This window comes from Carassius carassius, chromosome 18 (assembly GCF_963082965.1).
Source record: "Carassius carassius chromosome 18, fCarCar2.1, whole genome shotgun sequence".
NCBI classification, from domain to species: Eukaryota; Metazoa; Chordata; class Actinopteri; order Cypriniformes; family Cyprinidae; genus Carassius; species Carassius carassius.
Window position 1 is genome coordinate 11,571,905 of NC_081772.1, and position 16,174 is coordinate 11,588,078.

Sequence of the window (16,174 nt, forward strand, 5' to 3'; positions counted from 1 at the left end):
TCACTGGCATACAGAAGAATCATGTATATTAATTTATTGTTATGAAAAAGATCAAGCTATCTATCTATATATCATTTTATAGAGCAACAAACTTTAGTCTTTCTCTCAGTGGGCAAATATCAGCTTTTATACTGCGTCTCAATTAAATGCAGATCCTGCACACTAAAGCCTTCAAACTTCCATTGATTCAAATTAGTTGGCCACAACACCAATACTAACATAAATAATTTATCTCCAGTTCAGGTAATTACATAAATACATATTAAAAAAAATAGGCACAAACAGGAATTATGTTTCAGTATAAAAATTTAACATGTGACTTAGAAAAAAGAAGTGACTTACCAGTATCTACACAAACAAGTATAATGGAATGCAGTGAGAGGTTTCTGTTCCTTCTGGTTTCTGATGAGGAAAGACAACTTGGGCAGGGCACAGCTGCCTAATAAGAATGACAATTATCAGACCTGAGCGAAAGGCGGCACTTCACTGCCGTTTAAAGAGTGCTGCGTAGGAATATGTAGGTGTGAGTGTGAGACCATCAAAGCTGTCTGACACACGTGTACAGTTTAGAACGAATTATGGTTTCATGTAAAAGGTTGGTGCTACACCTCAAACAGAAATAGCCAACAAACATTCACTTTTAGCACTTTATTGATGGTTGAAGATGAATTTCACTGTGATTTCTGTAACACTGTCACTGACATTAAAACTGTTACATAACTCAATGATTTGAGTATTATTTTAAACTTTAAAGTCACAATATGCAATCCTTTCATTTCTTTTTAAATGGTAATAAAAAACAGTCAGACTTTAATGAATTATTTATTGTGAACTAAATACATAAATACATAAAGTATAAAATAAGAAACTGACAGATGTCAAGCAACATCTTCCATGTAGTCGGCACCCAAACTTATCTGCGAGACGCTCGCATCCTGAGTGGTTTCATCCTGCTAAATAAAAAAAACAAAACAAAAAAAAAACACAAGAGCGAGATAAAGCAAATAAAATGATGAGAATAATAAGATCTAAAATCACAGTCAAGGTTAAACCAAAGGCTATTCTTTTTGTTATACTATCCCAGACAAGGCTTAAGCCTAGTCCCAGACTAAAATGTAAGTGTGAGCGGTTTCAGCGGAAAGAAACTTTCGAAACACCGATTGATCTTAGAATATATATGTCAGTGCCCTTGTATTGTCTCTTTTTTTTTCTTCTAAGGCATGTTTACAAAAATTACTTAAATGTCCTAACTAAAATATGGCCTAATCCTGGTTTAACCTAAACCCTGTCTGAGAAACCAGGCTGTTGAGTACTTATGTCACTTCCTCTCACAGCCTCATCGGGCCCCTTTAAGTACCCATATTTGCAATTAACAAAACATGCCACTCTCACTTCTTGCCTTTTACACAATGCATTCTTATCCATGAGGCCACTCTGTTGACATTTGTCCCTCTTCACGAATTGTGAAAAATGGGGCCATAATTAACTGACATTAAGAATAACCGCATCAATGTTGCATTCATACTGGATTATAAATGTCAATCATTCCTTTACAAGCATAATAATGGAACAGTTCATCTGAAAAGGACCAAGACCCACAGTCATTTAAACTCTTGTTGAAACAAGCAAAGTCAGCACTAATATTGGCATGTTTTTTAGGATGGAGAAAACAATACCTTATCGCTTATGTCAGGTCCTTCTATCGACACCTCAATCTCTTCATCGATACTCACTTCACTCTTAGAGTTTTCAGAACGATGACTGAAGAGAGATTATAGATGACAAAACTTCATCAGGATTCAGAATGAGAAAAATTTACATCTGATGGGCATGTTCTTTACCTGTTGAAGTCATCGTCATAGTCATGATCTTCATCTGCAAAGCATAATGTGTTAGTGAGTACAATGTTTTGATTTGATGGTTAAAAAAACATATTGAATCTCTTATTGAACATATTAGTTCCTACCCAGCAAAGGGGATGCGGTTTTCTCATTTGGAGCGGGAAACTCTTTTACACCCTTATCATTAGAACTAGACGTACCTACGTCAGTAATTACAGAGAAAAGATATTAAATTAGTGTCAAAATCAGTCAGGAAAATCTTTAGGCAGCTCATAAGTTGATTCAATTTCGATCCAGAAGGTCACAACCTCCCTTTGATGATTCATAATGTTTTCAGATTTTTTTTAGAAACCTTTGATGGGTTAAATTATTGGTAAGATTGCACATAAATGGCATACTAAAATAGGTCAACTCTGCAAAGAAAAAAAAAGAAAATAAACCACCACATATAACAGCATCAGAAGCAGCTCTCATTCTGTGTAATGGAAACGGTTCAGAATGGCCTAATTCATGTCACTTTAAATAGTTGGTTCACATCTGAATATAGTTTTATCATGTTGTTCATGTTAGATGCTTTGTAAAATAAATGCATTGTAAAATACATCTCATTCAGCCTTTTTAATTCTCTGAAGCCAGAGTTTTGTATGCTTAGTGGATCTTTTGTGATATACAGTCGTGGCCAAAAGTTTTGAGAATTACATAAATATTGGAAATTGGAAAAGTTGCTGCTTAAGTTTTTATAATAGCAATTTGCATATACTCCAGAACGTTATGAAGAGTGATCAGATGAATTGCATAGTCCTTCTTTGCCATGAAAATTAACTTAATCCCAAAAAAACCTTTCCACTGCATTTCATTGCTGTCATTAAAGGACCTGCTGAGATCATTTCAGTAATCGTCTTGTTAACTCAGGTGAGAATGTACACAAGGCTGGAGATCATTATGTCAGGCTGATTGGGTTAGAATGGCAGACTTGACATGTTAAAAGGAGGGTGATGCTTGAAATCATTGTTCTTCCATTGTTAACCATGGTGACCTGCAAAGAAACGCGGGCAGCCATCATTGCGTTACATAAAAATGGCTTCACAGACAAGGATATTGTGGCTTCTAAGATTGCACCTAAATCAACAATTTATAGGATCATCAAGAACTTCAAGGAAAGAGGTTCAATTCTTGTAAAGAAGGCTTTAGGGTGTCCAAGAAAGTCAAGCAAGCGCCAGGATCGTCTCCTAAAGAGGATTCAGCTGCGGGATCGGAGTGCCACCAGTGCAGAGCTTGCTCAGGAATGGCAGCAGGGAGGTGTGAGCGCATCTGCACGCACATCGAGGCCAAGACTTCTGGAAGATGGCCTGGTGTCAAGAAGGGCAGCAAAGAAGCCACTTCTCTCCAAAAAAAACATCAGGGACAGATTGATCTTCTGCAGAAATCATAGTGAATGGACTGCTGAGGACTGGGGCAAAGTCATATTCTCCGATGAAGCCCCTTTCCAATTGTTTGGGGCATCTGGAAAAAGGCTTGTCCGGAGAAGAAAAGGAGAGCGCTACCATCAGTCCTGTGTCATGCCAACAGTAAAGCATCCTGACACCATTCATGTGTGGGGTTGCTTCTCATCCAAGGGAGTGGGCTCACTCACAATTCTGCCCAAAAACACAGCCATGAATAAAGAATGGTACCAAAACAGCCTCCAACAGCAACTTCTTCCAACAATCCAACAACAGTTTGGTGAAGAACAATGCATTTTCCAGCACGATAGAGCACCGTGCCATAAGGCAAAAGTGATAACTAAGTGGCTCGGGGACCAGAATGTTGAAATTTTGGGTCCATGGCCTGGAAACTCCCCAGATCTTAATCCCATTGAGAACTTGTGGTCAATCCTCAAGAGGCGGGTGGACAAACAAAAACCCACTAATTCTGACAAACTCCAAGAAGTGATTATGAAAGAATGGGTTGCTATCAGTCAGGATTTGGCCCAGAAGTTGATTGAGAGCATGCCCAGTCGAATTGCAGAGGTCCTGAAAAAGAAGGGCCAACACTGCAAATACTGACTCTTTGCATAAATGTCATGTAATTGTCGATAAAAGCCTTTGAAACGTATGAAGTGCTTGTAATTATATTTCAGTACATCACAGAAACAACTGAAACAAAGATCTAAAAGCAGTTTAGCAGCAAACTTTTTGAAAACTAATATTTATGTAATTCTCAAAACTTTTGGCCACGACTGTACATATGTCGCTTCAATTAACCTGTCATTTGCAGTTCATGTAAAATTTTGGATCCATCCAGAATCATCAGAGAAGGAATCTTGATTGATTTCACAAATGGGTTTGCTACCGTTTCTGTCAGATGAATGATCTTTCTGGCTGCTCTCAGGAGATCCTCCCGCACTCTTTAGCTGCGTGTCTGCCGTGAATGATTTTCCTAAACTGCTGCCCAAGCCTTCTCTCCTGGAAAACAGACCAGATGAGACTCTTTGTAAAGTGAGCTGACAGCCATATAATGAGAAGTGAAGGGAGAGAGAAGTTCTGGCAGGAGACAGACATGAAATGGCACAGCTCACCTAGGTTCAGAGTCAGAGAGCATGTCCTCTCCATCTCCCTCTTTATCACTGCCAATAGCAGACAGGCTGAGGCCAGACAGAACAAGAGTATGTTCATCCACGCATACATATACACATAACACCAAAAAGAAGGCATTGAGAGAGAGAGAGAGAGAAAAAAAAACAACTAAGAAAACATGCAGAGCAAATGCAGAGAAGGAAAGAAAGGAGAATGGAAAAGGTAAAAAAAAAAAAAAAAAAAAACTAAAAACAAACACACACACACTTGTGATTGTAGTCACTGCAGTACTCCTGTACTTTCGGATTTTCCTTTTGATAATATCAGTTAATGGTGTTAAGGTTTAGACGTTAGGGTATAATAATGGCCACGTTCAAACAGGCAATATTTGATAACTATATTTATTATAAGTTGTGAATCAAATTGTTGTGTTCATACAGGGATATCACTAGATCTTGGCTGGGCAATTAAAAGACAAGCATAAGCGATATAAGCAGCCATATGATGTCAGTTATATGTTTATGATAATGAATATTATTTTTATTTTTTTATTACAGTATCTAGCAATTCTACCATTGATAGCTAAAAAAATGTAAATAAAAATAAGGATAATAAAATAATGATAATGTTAAATCCTTATTTCATAATTAAAATTCCATATATACATACTGTATGAATATAAGCACTGGATGGGATTTATATATAGTGATACCCCTGGTTCATTTGACATTTTTTAGGAGTGGATCAAATATTGTCTACGAACGAAGCCAAGCTCACACTTGTAATGAAAGCGACAAAAGAAAATTGCAATGAAAAATTGCTATGTTTATAACATGAAAAAAAAGGATCACATATAACAAGACATTGTTTAATCAGTTTTATTTAAATGTTGTTGTGATAATTTAAGGGAGCCAATTATTTATCTTGTTTATAACCAAAGTGTGTGTGTGAAAACAACAGTATTCAACTCTGTAATACTCGACTGACCACAGTATTCTGCTGCTGTATGAACATGAACAGCCCCAACTGGAGTAAACAGCCTGATTTTACACCCATGAGTTAAGATGGATGCAGTGGGATTGAATGGCAGTGTGATCACTCCATGCACACTCACTCATTGAGGCTAGTGCCCCTCCTCATTTGGGATAAGGATCGCCCTGACAGGCTTCCTTCCCTCTGCCAGTGCTGACTTCTCACAGGGGAGGGAAACACATATAGAGCACAGACACAGTTACAGAAAGAGGGAAAGAGAGTGGCAGGTTCAAAAAGCAAAAGAGGGGCATGGTGCAACAAACAACAAAGCTCCAATATCTACCTGTTATCTGTCATAGTCCAAATCATTCACAAAGAAAACAGGAAGTACTTACTGTTTCTGCCCTGAATAAGGCTTATCTGCCAAAGATAAACCACTGTTTTCACGTGCAGCATTAAGAGACAACAGTAAAAAGGAGAAGATACAGGTCAGAACTTCTCTGTATTTTAACTTAGAGCAGAATTGTGACTTAAGGGTTGGTGCCGGTCATATTTAAACAGTAAAAACTGAATTACAATTATGAGCTTCAAAAACATGAAGAACCCAGATCTATGCTTCTGAAATTACAGTCAAAGGTGCCAGCGGTTTAGATCATTTTGTTTTTATTTGCTCTTTTAGTCTCAGTAGAACATGTGGGCACTGAAAAAGTCATTGTTCAAAGCTCTGAATGGAACTCTGCTCCCACTATGAGTGTCAAACTAGGACTTTGATAAATGACATTTCACACTGACATTTCCATTTTCATTTTTTATATCTAGCATTTACAAATTTTTCATTCTTTTCATTATCCTTTTGCTAATTGGTTTTCGTTCTGCCATTAAAAATAAATGAATAAATAATGAATAAATTAAATTGTTTTGTAGTATTTTATTGATACATTTAACTAAAATTGTAAAGATAAATCAAATAAACACAATTTCTCAATTTTAAGTAGTGACTTGTATATTTACACTACTTTTCAATTAGACTATTACTTAATTTTTTTTGATTAGTTTATTTATTTATTTTATTTTTAAGTGGCATGCCTATTTATCAACAGTTTGTCACTCGTGTCAAAAAAAAATAAAAAAGACTTCCTGTTACTTTGTCAGTGTGACCGGTCCACAAAAGAAGCCATAACTGATGATTTGTCCTAGAGCTGTAATCGGGCCTTAAAAGTTAGGCCCGACTGGACCCGAGCCCGACAGGTTTCGGCCCGAGCCCGAGAAGTACATTTTGATTGACAGCTTTTTAAAAGCCCGAACCCGTTTACACAGCTCTTTTTCCTTTTGTCAAGAATGAGTCATTTATACGTGTTTAAGCATAATTTATTCATAACTAACATAGACTATAGGCCACTTGGAAGTTGGAATAAAGAAATAAAATAAGTCCTCTGCTCTGTAACATCATAACATCTCAACACTCTAAATAGGCATAGGCTCATTTAGCCTATAAATAGACCAACGCACCAATAAAAATGAGTTTTTTTAAACAAATTAAATTAAGATAAATTTTTAATTAAGATGGGTATTAGGCAATAACGAAATTAAGATAAATGCTCCGCCGGATTTACTTCGCCACTAGCAGCTGACATTTACTAAAAGAATGCCAACATTAGCGTAAATACTCTGTCCACATTATGCATTTAAGACTCAATGAATATTTAGTTATTTTAAAAACCTTTACTCACAAAGATTAGGCTAAGCCTGAATGTTTTTGTGGAGGAATATGAATGAATCCACTGTAGATGGCTTCAGCGCGTTCCTGCGCTCACTGATGGTGCGTCATTATTCACTCATTATAAACATGGTCAAAACGTTTCCACGCCCCAGACTTTGCTTTAGTTGCTGGTGCAACCGAAACGTAATTATTAATTATAGGATTTAAATCAAACTTTGCTTATCAATACATACATAAAACACGTGCATATTCACCTATAAATTACTCACATATACATGCATACTACTGGATGTTCAAAAATACATGTATAAAATACACGTGAACACTAATATGAAATCGATACCAATACATATAATGTTAGCAATGTATGCATACACACGTGTGAATAACTTGCGTATACATATAAACTTGACACGGGCATACACCTACAGACACTTGCATATAGGCTACATATAAACTTGATCCGTGCACACACACCTATTAAACACTCGCTGCATACAAACACACCTGCACATACATATAAACTTGATCCGTACAAACACACCTATTAAACACTCGCACATATAAACTCGATCCGCGCATACATAAAAAATAACATTTACTAACGTATACAGTTCAGATGAGAAAAACATATGCATTATTTGTGTACACACACACACATATACATATACATATATATACATATATATGCACGTGATTTCATATGTGGACGTGCGTGAATTTTCAGTGTAAATGGAAGGCATTTCAGTGTAAAAGGAAGTCGTTTAAGCGTAAACGGAAGTAACCGCATTTGCAATCATGGACAGAGATCTGTGTCATTCCTAATCATTTGCTCAATCATTTAAAAAAAAAAAAAGTTCTAATAACAAAGCGAAAGCTGAATGTTTTTTTAATACAAACATGAACTGGAATATAAAGATTCTTAATCTCTCTTATTTTTTATTTAAATTTTTTGTTGCCCCAAAATGATACATTTAGTAGATAAAATGTACTATATAGTTATAAAAAGGTTGTAAAATGTATTTATAATGTCTTTAATCATATACTGCATTGTGGTGCACTTTGAGATGAATTATCCATGGACCATGCCATCACCAGAATATCCACCAACATGATCTTTTTTACTAAACCCTTTATCCACGAAACATGATTTATAAGGTTGTGCTTGATTTGATTACCTTTTTGATTTTAAATTTGCATATGATGTTTAACTATTACACTGATAAAGATCCACCATCCCCTGCATCAGATAAAAAACCAAAAGTTAATTCTGAGAATGTTTACCCATATATGTGTGCAATAGTGGCTCATATATCGAGATAAAAAAAAATGTGTATACTATCTGATACAAATATTTTATTATTAACCAGTTTTAAAGTTTTACTACATTCTCTTCCTGAAATCTACACTTTTGAAATCAAGATGATCAAAGGAAATCAAATAAAGCACAATCTTATAAATCATGTTTCGTGGATAAAGGGTTTAGTAAAAAAGATCATGTTGGTGGATATTCTAGTGATAGCATGGTCCGTGGATAATTCATCTCAAAGTGCACCACAATGCAGTATATGATTAAAGACAAAAACAAAGTGTATAAAGACATTTTACAACCTTTTTATAACTATATAGTACATTTTATCTACTAAATGTATCATTTTGGGGCAAAAAAAATGTAAATTAAAAAAAGAGAGATTAAGAATCTTTATATTACAGGTCATGTGTGTATGAAAAAACATTCAGCTTTCGCTTTATTAAAACTTTTTTTTTTTGAATGATCGTTTTTGAGCAAACGATTAGGAATGACACAGATCTCTGTCCATGATTGCAAATGCGGTTTATATATATATATATGTGTGTGTGTGTGTGTGTGTACACAAATAATGCATTTTTTTCTTATCTGAACTATATACGTTAGTAAATGTTATTTTTTATGTATGCGCAAGTGTTTTATGGATGTGTATGCGCACATCGAGTTTATATGTATGTGCGAGTGTTTAATAGGTGTGTATGCACGGATCAAGTTTATATGTATGTGCGAGTGTCTGTAGGTGTACAGTATGTATGATTTCATATTAGTGTTCACGTGTATTTTATGTATGTATTTTTGAACATCCAGTAGTATGCATGTATATGTAAGTAATTTATATGTGTATATGCACATGTTTTATGTATGTATTGATAAGCGAAGTTTGATTTAAATCCTACACGGCGCCTCATACATAATCGCCAGAGGCAAGCCTCCGTTACACCTACTCAGCATCCATTTTCACATCTTTCTCGCGCTAATCGAAACACTTCACATGACCGTTCTTTTACCTCTCAAACCGGAGCACAAACCCGAGCCTGCGTAAGATTATATAAATTAAGCCTGAACACGACCCAACTCGTCGGGTCCGGGCAAAGACCTTCAGCTCTAATTTGTCCTAGTAAAGGTATCCTTACCAGCCATAGGTCTTTTGAGGTTTAGGAAGAGGATCATCAAAGAATGAGTCTCCTTCATCCTCATCCTCCAGTCCAAACTCCAGTGCTCTCCTCAGCGTGGTGGGAAGGTTTTTCCCATCACCTAACCCTTCCTCTGACCCTTCAGACACTTGAACAGACCCTCTGTTCTTCTGAGACCCCAGTGTTTCACCAGGTCTTCTGTCTCCTGCCTATGGGAAAGTCGCAATATTATCAACATGCGCTAATAACATCACAAGGCCACAAGCGCCAGATTTGCAATCAACATGAACAATAAGCATCATCGCCTATGTTCATGTAAAGTTACTTCCTGTACGATTCAGTTTGGAACCAACAGCTGCCCATTGTAGTGTTATGTGTACAAAAGTGAGGTTCCATAATGAGCAAGAAGATAAAAATCAAAGAAAAATGTGTTCCCTTTGACCAAGTGCTTTTAAAACATGACATTCTCAAGTAAAATTCTCGGAATTCCTAAGAGAGCAGATGGTATTCAAAGTAAAGAACATCTCACATAACTTACAAGAAAAGTAGGTTGTTAAAAAGCCCATTATGAAACTGGCCCACTGACAAATGCTGCGTCATTCAACCCACTCACAAATCGATCTATTATTTTCTATAGGTCAATTTTCAAAAGAAAGGTTTTACTTGAGATGAAATGTTTCAGAATTAGTGTACGTAACCAAAGGCAAGAGGTTAGACAACACATGCTGAATCTGGTTAATTAAAAGGTGTTAGTGAGTGTTAATTCATTTTTCTCAATAGTATTGGGTGATTAGTGAAAGCTTTGTCAGTCTCTTTTATTCGAAGTCAAATTGCAAAGACTGATCTAATTTGTATTGTGTATTAGCTTAAATCTGCTCTGCAACAGCCAGTTTACTATATCAAGTGCTAAGATGGCTCCAATTCAACCATGGGCTATGTTTAGCACCGTTATACATAAGCGTTTTTTGCATCCTGAATACAAAGCAGTAATTTTGTCTTGGGACATGAACTTCCACTTGCACATGTGATAACAGTAACAGGAAGGAGCACATATCATCATTTTTTGAAGACTACCTAACAACAGCCAAATGTGTGTAGACCCCACCCATTTATGAATCATTTGTGAGACCTAAAGGAAGCCACATGGTTGAGCTGATCAAAAGCTCCTGTATCAGAGCCGACGCATGTGTGCTTTACCTTTGGGTCAGCCTTTTCTTCCTGCGCTGAACTGTGCTTAACAAATCCTTTATACCTGGGTATCTGAGCACCAGAATACAGCCATCAGCTTCCCTTTTACAACAATGACATGCTACCCTTACTGAATCGTACATGATATGGAACAAAAATAAAAACATATACAAAACAAAAAGGAGGAACTGTTGTAGGAATACAAACACAAAAAGAACAGCTACTGCATGCTACAAAAATGCATGCAAAATTTAATCTGACACATGGAGTAACTTTCAAAAATCTAAATATCTATAACTTTAAATTGATTGTATGTTTGAATTTCCCAATGGTATAGTGTAGAAAACATCAATAATTAATAAAATGGAATTTAATGGAATTTGTAGAGGCAAAGGAAGATGGAATTGATTTAAGAATTATTAGATTGATTTGTTCATTTAGGGCCATAATAAAACAATCAAATTCTTAAAGAAAATGTACATAATCTTCATCTAAAATAATCATTTGGTTGCATTAAAATTCTCAAAATTGATTAATGACTAAGTATATGTTTGAAATTCACAAATGGTATGGTATGTGGAATAAATGTCAAATAATTAATTTAGAAGAAACCATATATATATATATATATATATATATATATATATATATATATATATATATATATATATATATATATATATATATATAGTTTTTGACCATTTTTAAGGACATAGGTATGTGCATAATATATGATGTATGACACTACATTCTTGCCTACACTGGTAAAATCCCTTTCCCCTTTGTGAGTCAAACTTCAATGACTGCATGAACTTACTACTGTGCATCACCCACCATCTAGGATATAACCCATGATAAAAGATATGCTGATAAAAATCAAACATAGCTACATAATACTACACCACGCATCTCCGATTCATAAAACCAGTGATGTTCTGGGGTTCAATTTAAGGAGCTGGATTAAATGAAAGTAGAACGGAAGGAAACAGTACATGCAATAAACATTTTTTAATAACGTTGCAGATTTTCCACATGAACACGCTAACAAAAGCCAGCTGTGGCTTCGTGGTTTGTTATTTTTTTACATCTACAGGTAGGTGAAAGACAGAATATTTCACATGACAAAAAGTAACTCAATTGATACACAAAGAATTAGATTATAAACTTGACAGAAGGCGAGAGGAAAGTGTGTGAGAAAAAGATAAGCAGAGATAGAGAAACAAACAAACAAAGACAGGAAGTCACTTTACCTTGCTGGCGGAAGACAGAAAGATTCTATCATCAGTAGTTTTACTTGAGGAGTAAAGTACATCGCTACTCTCACTGGTAACCTATAAACGATATTACAGGCCTCATTACAGAAATCACAATAAAAGGAGTGCTAAAAGAAATCAGAATGTGTTTAAGGTTGCTCACCACACTTCGACACTGTATGAAAAAGCATTTGTACATTCCCAGGAAGTCCTGAAAGTCTACAGCTACGTAAAGTTAAGGAAGAAAGAAGTGGAAGACAAAAGTACATTAGCAAATATTGCAGTTTATTTGTCAGTGAATGACAAGCATTCCATACACATGAAATCTGCATTCCTCAAAATAATGAAAAAATTAAACAAGATCACAAATACTTACTATTGCTTGTTTCTTTGCCTTTGGCTCTAAATTCCTCAGTGATGTAACTGTCCAACATATTTCTTTTATTTGCAGATACAAAAAAATAAAACCATTAGTCAACTAATAAATAATATTAGTCATATTATAAAACTATGCGGTCATTTATAGTAACTACAACCAAAATGGCTAAAACTACTGTGCATTAAGTACAATCAATTGATCTGTTAATGATATCTGATATGATTATCTGATAATAATGATCTTTTCTTAAGAAACATTTATTCTGAAATACACCCTTTTCCAAAGTCATTAGAAAGGCCATGACCACAATGCCAAGAACCTCAACCAGACATGATTATAGAAGAGCAAACCAACAATGTGGGAAGATGTAACACTTTCAGTCATTACAAAAATGAGGGTTTCAGTACCAGTAAATTCAGACATTTCCTAGAGTTCGTGTCATTCAGAGTCCACAATGCTGAAACAAACCTGCTGAACTGCGGGAAAAGATGAGCAAAAATGCCAATAACTGCATCTCTGTTAATCTCGCCACTTCTGTTCTGTAAAATCAAATCAAAAGCTTTATACATTACTCATAAAGGTTTTCATATTTATATATTAATTTAACTATTAATTACCTAATTATTAGTGTATAATAATTATAATGACTACTTATGACCAGAGTATTATTACAATTAATAATAAAAAATAGTAAGTAAAAAGTAATGAACAGTAATTTCAAAATAAACAATTATATATTATACAGTAAATTGAATGAATTATTAATTAATAATAAAAAGAATAATAAAAAGTTACCTTGTCATGACTGTCAAATTTCTTGCGGGCCTCAGCAATTTGACGGGGCAACAATTCCTAAAAACCATTCACAAACATTACTATGATAATTGCAGGTTACACTAAGAAGAAAATCAATATATAACTCCTATATTAGTTTAAATGGTTTGATTATATTTGATATATAAAATTAATATACAATTGTATTTTTTTTATACAAATGTGTTATATTCATCACATGCTTGGGACAGTCACATTGTGCACTTACAAACAAGACAGGATGTCACAATGAACAATTCTGCAACTACAGCATTTGAAGTTTTGTCTGACATGACAGTAGTCATGCAGTGCTATGGGCTAGATTAAACAAATGCACGTAAGGTGCCCACAAAACAGGACAAAAACTCTAGAACTAGGACAAGCTTGTTTTGCACAAGTATCTTAACAGGAAATCCTTTTTTGCAGCAGCAATTCAAGATGTTCATTTACATCATCCTTCCCTTGTGTGACCTGAATAATTTGCCTGGGGTTTGTGATGTGTGGGTAAACTGGTGATACGAATCAAACCCGAGATGTGCTCTCAAACCACAAGTGAAATAAGCGGGTTAGAACTATTACAAGTCTGTGACTGGATCTCTTCCTGAGAGTGCATCAACCCCACCTGTACTTACTGTACGTGTGGGTGAAAAAACAGGTTACGGAGAAATCTAGACAGATAACATGGACACAACGGCGGTAAAGTACCTTGGGAATAGTTCTCTCAGTCAACCGTTGATCTCCCTGACAAATGAAAGACAGGAGAGAGAGAGAGAGAAAGTCATGCTATCTGAAAGACATGAATTCATCTGATTGGCTGAAATGCAGAGTATCAAAGATCACCTCTGTGAAAATGGAGGTCTTGTCCTTATGCCAGCCCCTTTTCACCAACTCTAGAAGAAGAGGGGTGTTTTTATTCACCTCCGATTCCGATATGCCAAGCTCTTTAGACAGAGTTTCACGACTGTCAATCCCATTGAGCTGAATAACACATAGTAGGGTACGTTAGTTCAAATGAAAGAGATATGAGGTCACAGAGGACATAGCATAGCAAATTCAAATCAATCAATCAAAAAAAAAAAATTACATGAATTTCTGAATGACAACTTCAAACTGTGTATCACTTACAGCGTTGTATATTATACAACACTGACATACCGTACTAATTTCAGGTTGAAACACTGCTAGGGTGAAGTCTAAATTGAAGACTTGCAGGAAGTCAATGATAAGACCAGCAACCGAGCGACCTACAAGAAAAGAAAAACATGCTAAAAAAAACATAATTTTTCAAAGCACACATTTAAAAATGTAAGAAAAAACATCAGATCAAAAATAAATACATTTGACAGAAAATCATGTAGTGTATTAACAGTACAATTTTTTTTTAGCTTTTAGTATAAACTAAAATATTTTTTAGCTTTAGTTTATGATTCCATCCAGTCTTATTATATTTATTATATATTAATATTTAACATGGTTGATATTTTGAGCTGATTTTAGAACACATCTTGTCATTTCTTGTGCGTCTCCTAGAAAAGAGATGCATGTGGCCACATGAGTTTACTGTGTTCAGAACATCCTGAAAGTCTAAGTGTGTGTGATCCTCTGTCAGTAAGTGTATGATATCTGTTTTTTTTTCTGTAACCATTTACAAAGTTGGCAACTGTATTATTCCTAGTGTACTGTCCAGTCTTTAAAAATTGTGTTGTGTATTACGACCTGTTACAACCCAAATCATATCACATCAAAACAAGACAAAAAACTAATAAAGACTTTTTATTTTATAGAATTCATACTTACCATCCTTTGTGTTGAGGGACTTTTTCAGGTTTTCATTAACAAGAGGGGTTTTATTCTATTCAAAAGAGTTGACATCTATATGAAACACTGAATTTTGCTCAAGTAAAATAATGTTCATGCAAAAACATACAATTAACATAACAGCAAAAGATAACATTTTTGGTGAAAAAAACCCCCAAAAGCCTTCAAACTATTTATGATTACCTCAACTTTGTCCTGCTCTTCTAAGGCAAGAAAAACAGCTGCACGTAGCTCTGCCTGCAACGATCGAGAGACCTATCATCACTTCATATGTCCTTTATTCAGACATATTTATATCAGTACAGCATCAAACAGACTCGATAAGGATCAGAACAGCTCAAAACTCAGTTGTATGACTGAAGCTGCAGTTAGTAAAGAAACACTTTTGTGTACATATACGTTATAACTGCAGTTATGAAAGATACAGCTCATTAAAGGCATCATATTACAGGTTAAACCAGATTACTTGTTGTCTAAACATTTTAGATGACTTCCTCAATACCCGTGAGTCTAACACTTTACCAAAATAAAATAAAACAAGTCTTTGGAGCCTTGTCGGTTAATTATAAAAACATATTTTGATTAATATTAATACAACCAAAATAAAAAATGACACCATAGGCCTCATTTTTAGTAGCTTAGGGTTATGAGCGCATTGTCATCACTCAATGTTGTCACACCAGTGGTTGTTGTCCATTTGTTGCCCTTAACAACTTTAGCATCACTATGCTATGCTAACAAACACTGCGCTAAAAAAACAAAACAAATATGTCCCGTATGATACAGGAATTATTCCAGCCACATAAAGACTCAAAACGTGTTTCGAAACAGGAAGGAAAAATACCTTAATTTTATTCAAAACACCGCTGTTTTCCAAGTTTTGGATCAGTAGATCTCTGAGTTCCGTGTCCTCCTCTGTCGCTGACATCTTCAGTTTGTGTCATGTGACTAGTTATAGGTTGGAAACCTGCGCACCCTGGCGGCTATCGACTGCATTGCATATTATGACATATGCTTGGGCTTCTATGATCCGTCAACAGTTCAAGTAGGGCGGTGGTTCAACATTTGTCTGCTCTGATTTGGCAGTTATTCCCTCTTGGCATTAGGACGTATGGGATCCTGACAGATATTAGACCTGGAGCTCGCCTTAGCTCATGAATATTAAAAAGGTCATTGTCATGATGCTTGATGAT

General features: G+C 35.3%; 1 protein-coding gene across 6 annotated transcripts; it reads right to left on the reverse strand.

Moving 5' to 3' along the window:
• Window positions 1-633: 633 nt before the first annotated feature.
• On the reverse strand, window positions 634-16,023 carry LOC132092377 (centrosomal protein 43-like). Of its 6 annotated transcripts, XM_059498589.1 has the most exons (21): window positions 15,826-16,023; window positions 15,165-15,218; window positions 14,961-15,015; window positions 14,319-14,407; window positions 14,004-14,141; window positions 13,869-13,904; window positions 13,146-13,202; window positions 12,819-12,889; window positions 12,348-12,409; window positions 12,135-12,196; window positions 11,969-12,049; window positions 10,728-10,790; window positions 9,531-9,739; window positions 5,764-5,805; window positions 5,511-5,585; window positions 4,399-4,464; window positions 4,173-4,285; window positions 1,967-2,041; window positions 1,842-1,875; window positions 1,677-1,761; window positions 634-953 (listed from the first exon to the last, which is right to left on the reverse strand). In XM_059498589.1, the coding sequence occupies exons 1-21, from the start codon at window positions 15,907-15,909 to the stop codon at window positions 879-881; spliced, it is 1,626 nt and encodes a 541-aa protein (XP_059354572.1). In that variant the 5' UTR covers window positions 15,910-16,023; the 3' UTR covers window positions 634-878. The 6 variants fall into 6 exon arrangements, with proteins under 6 accessions (XP_059354572.1, XP_059354573.1, XP_059354575.1 ...); XM_059498590.1 differs by lacking the exon at window positions 5,764-5,805; XM_059498592.1 differs by lacking the exon at window positions 5,511-5,585 and having other exon boundaries at window positions 15,826-16,022.
• Window positions 16,024-16,174: the final 151 nt, after the last annotated feature.

What these genes read in the sequence shown, in the direction of transcription:
- LOC132092377 (XM_059498589.1), bottom strand. Translation starts at nt 15,909, where the DNA reads ATGTCAGCGACAGAGGAGGACACGGAACTCAGAGATCTACTGATCCAA. An exon ending in CTCTCTGACTCTGAACCTAG is followed by an intron (nt 4,286 to 4,398) that starts GTGAGCTGTGCC and finishes TCTGTTTTCCAG; the next exon opens with GAGAGAAGGCTTGGGCAGCA. An exon ending in GACCTGACATAAGCGATAAG is followed by an intron (nt 954 to 1,676) that starts GTATTGTTTTCT and finishes TTTTTTATTTAG; the next exon opens with CAGGATGAAACCACTCAGGA.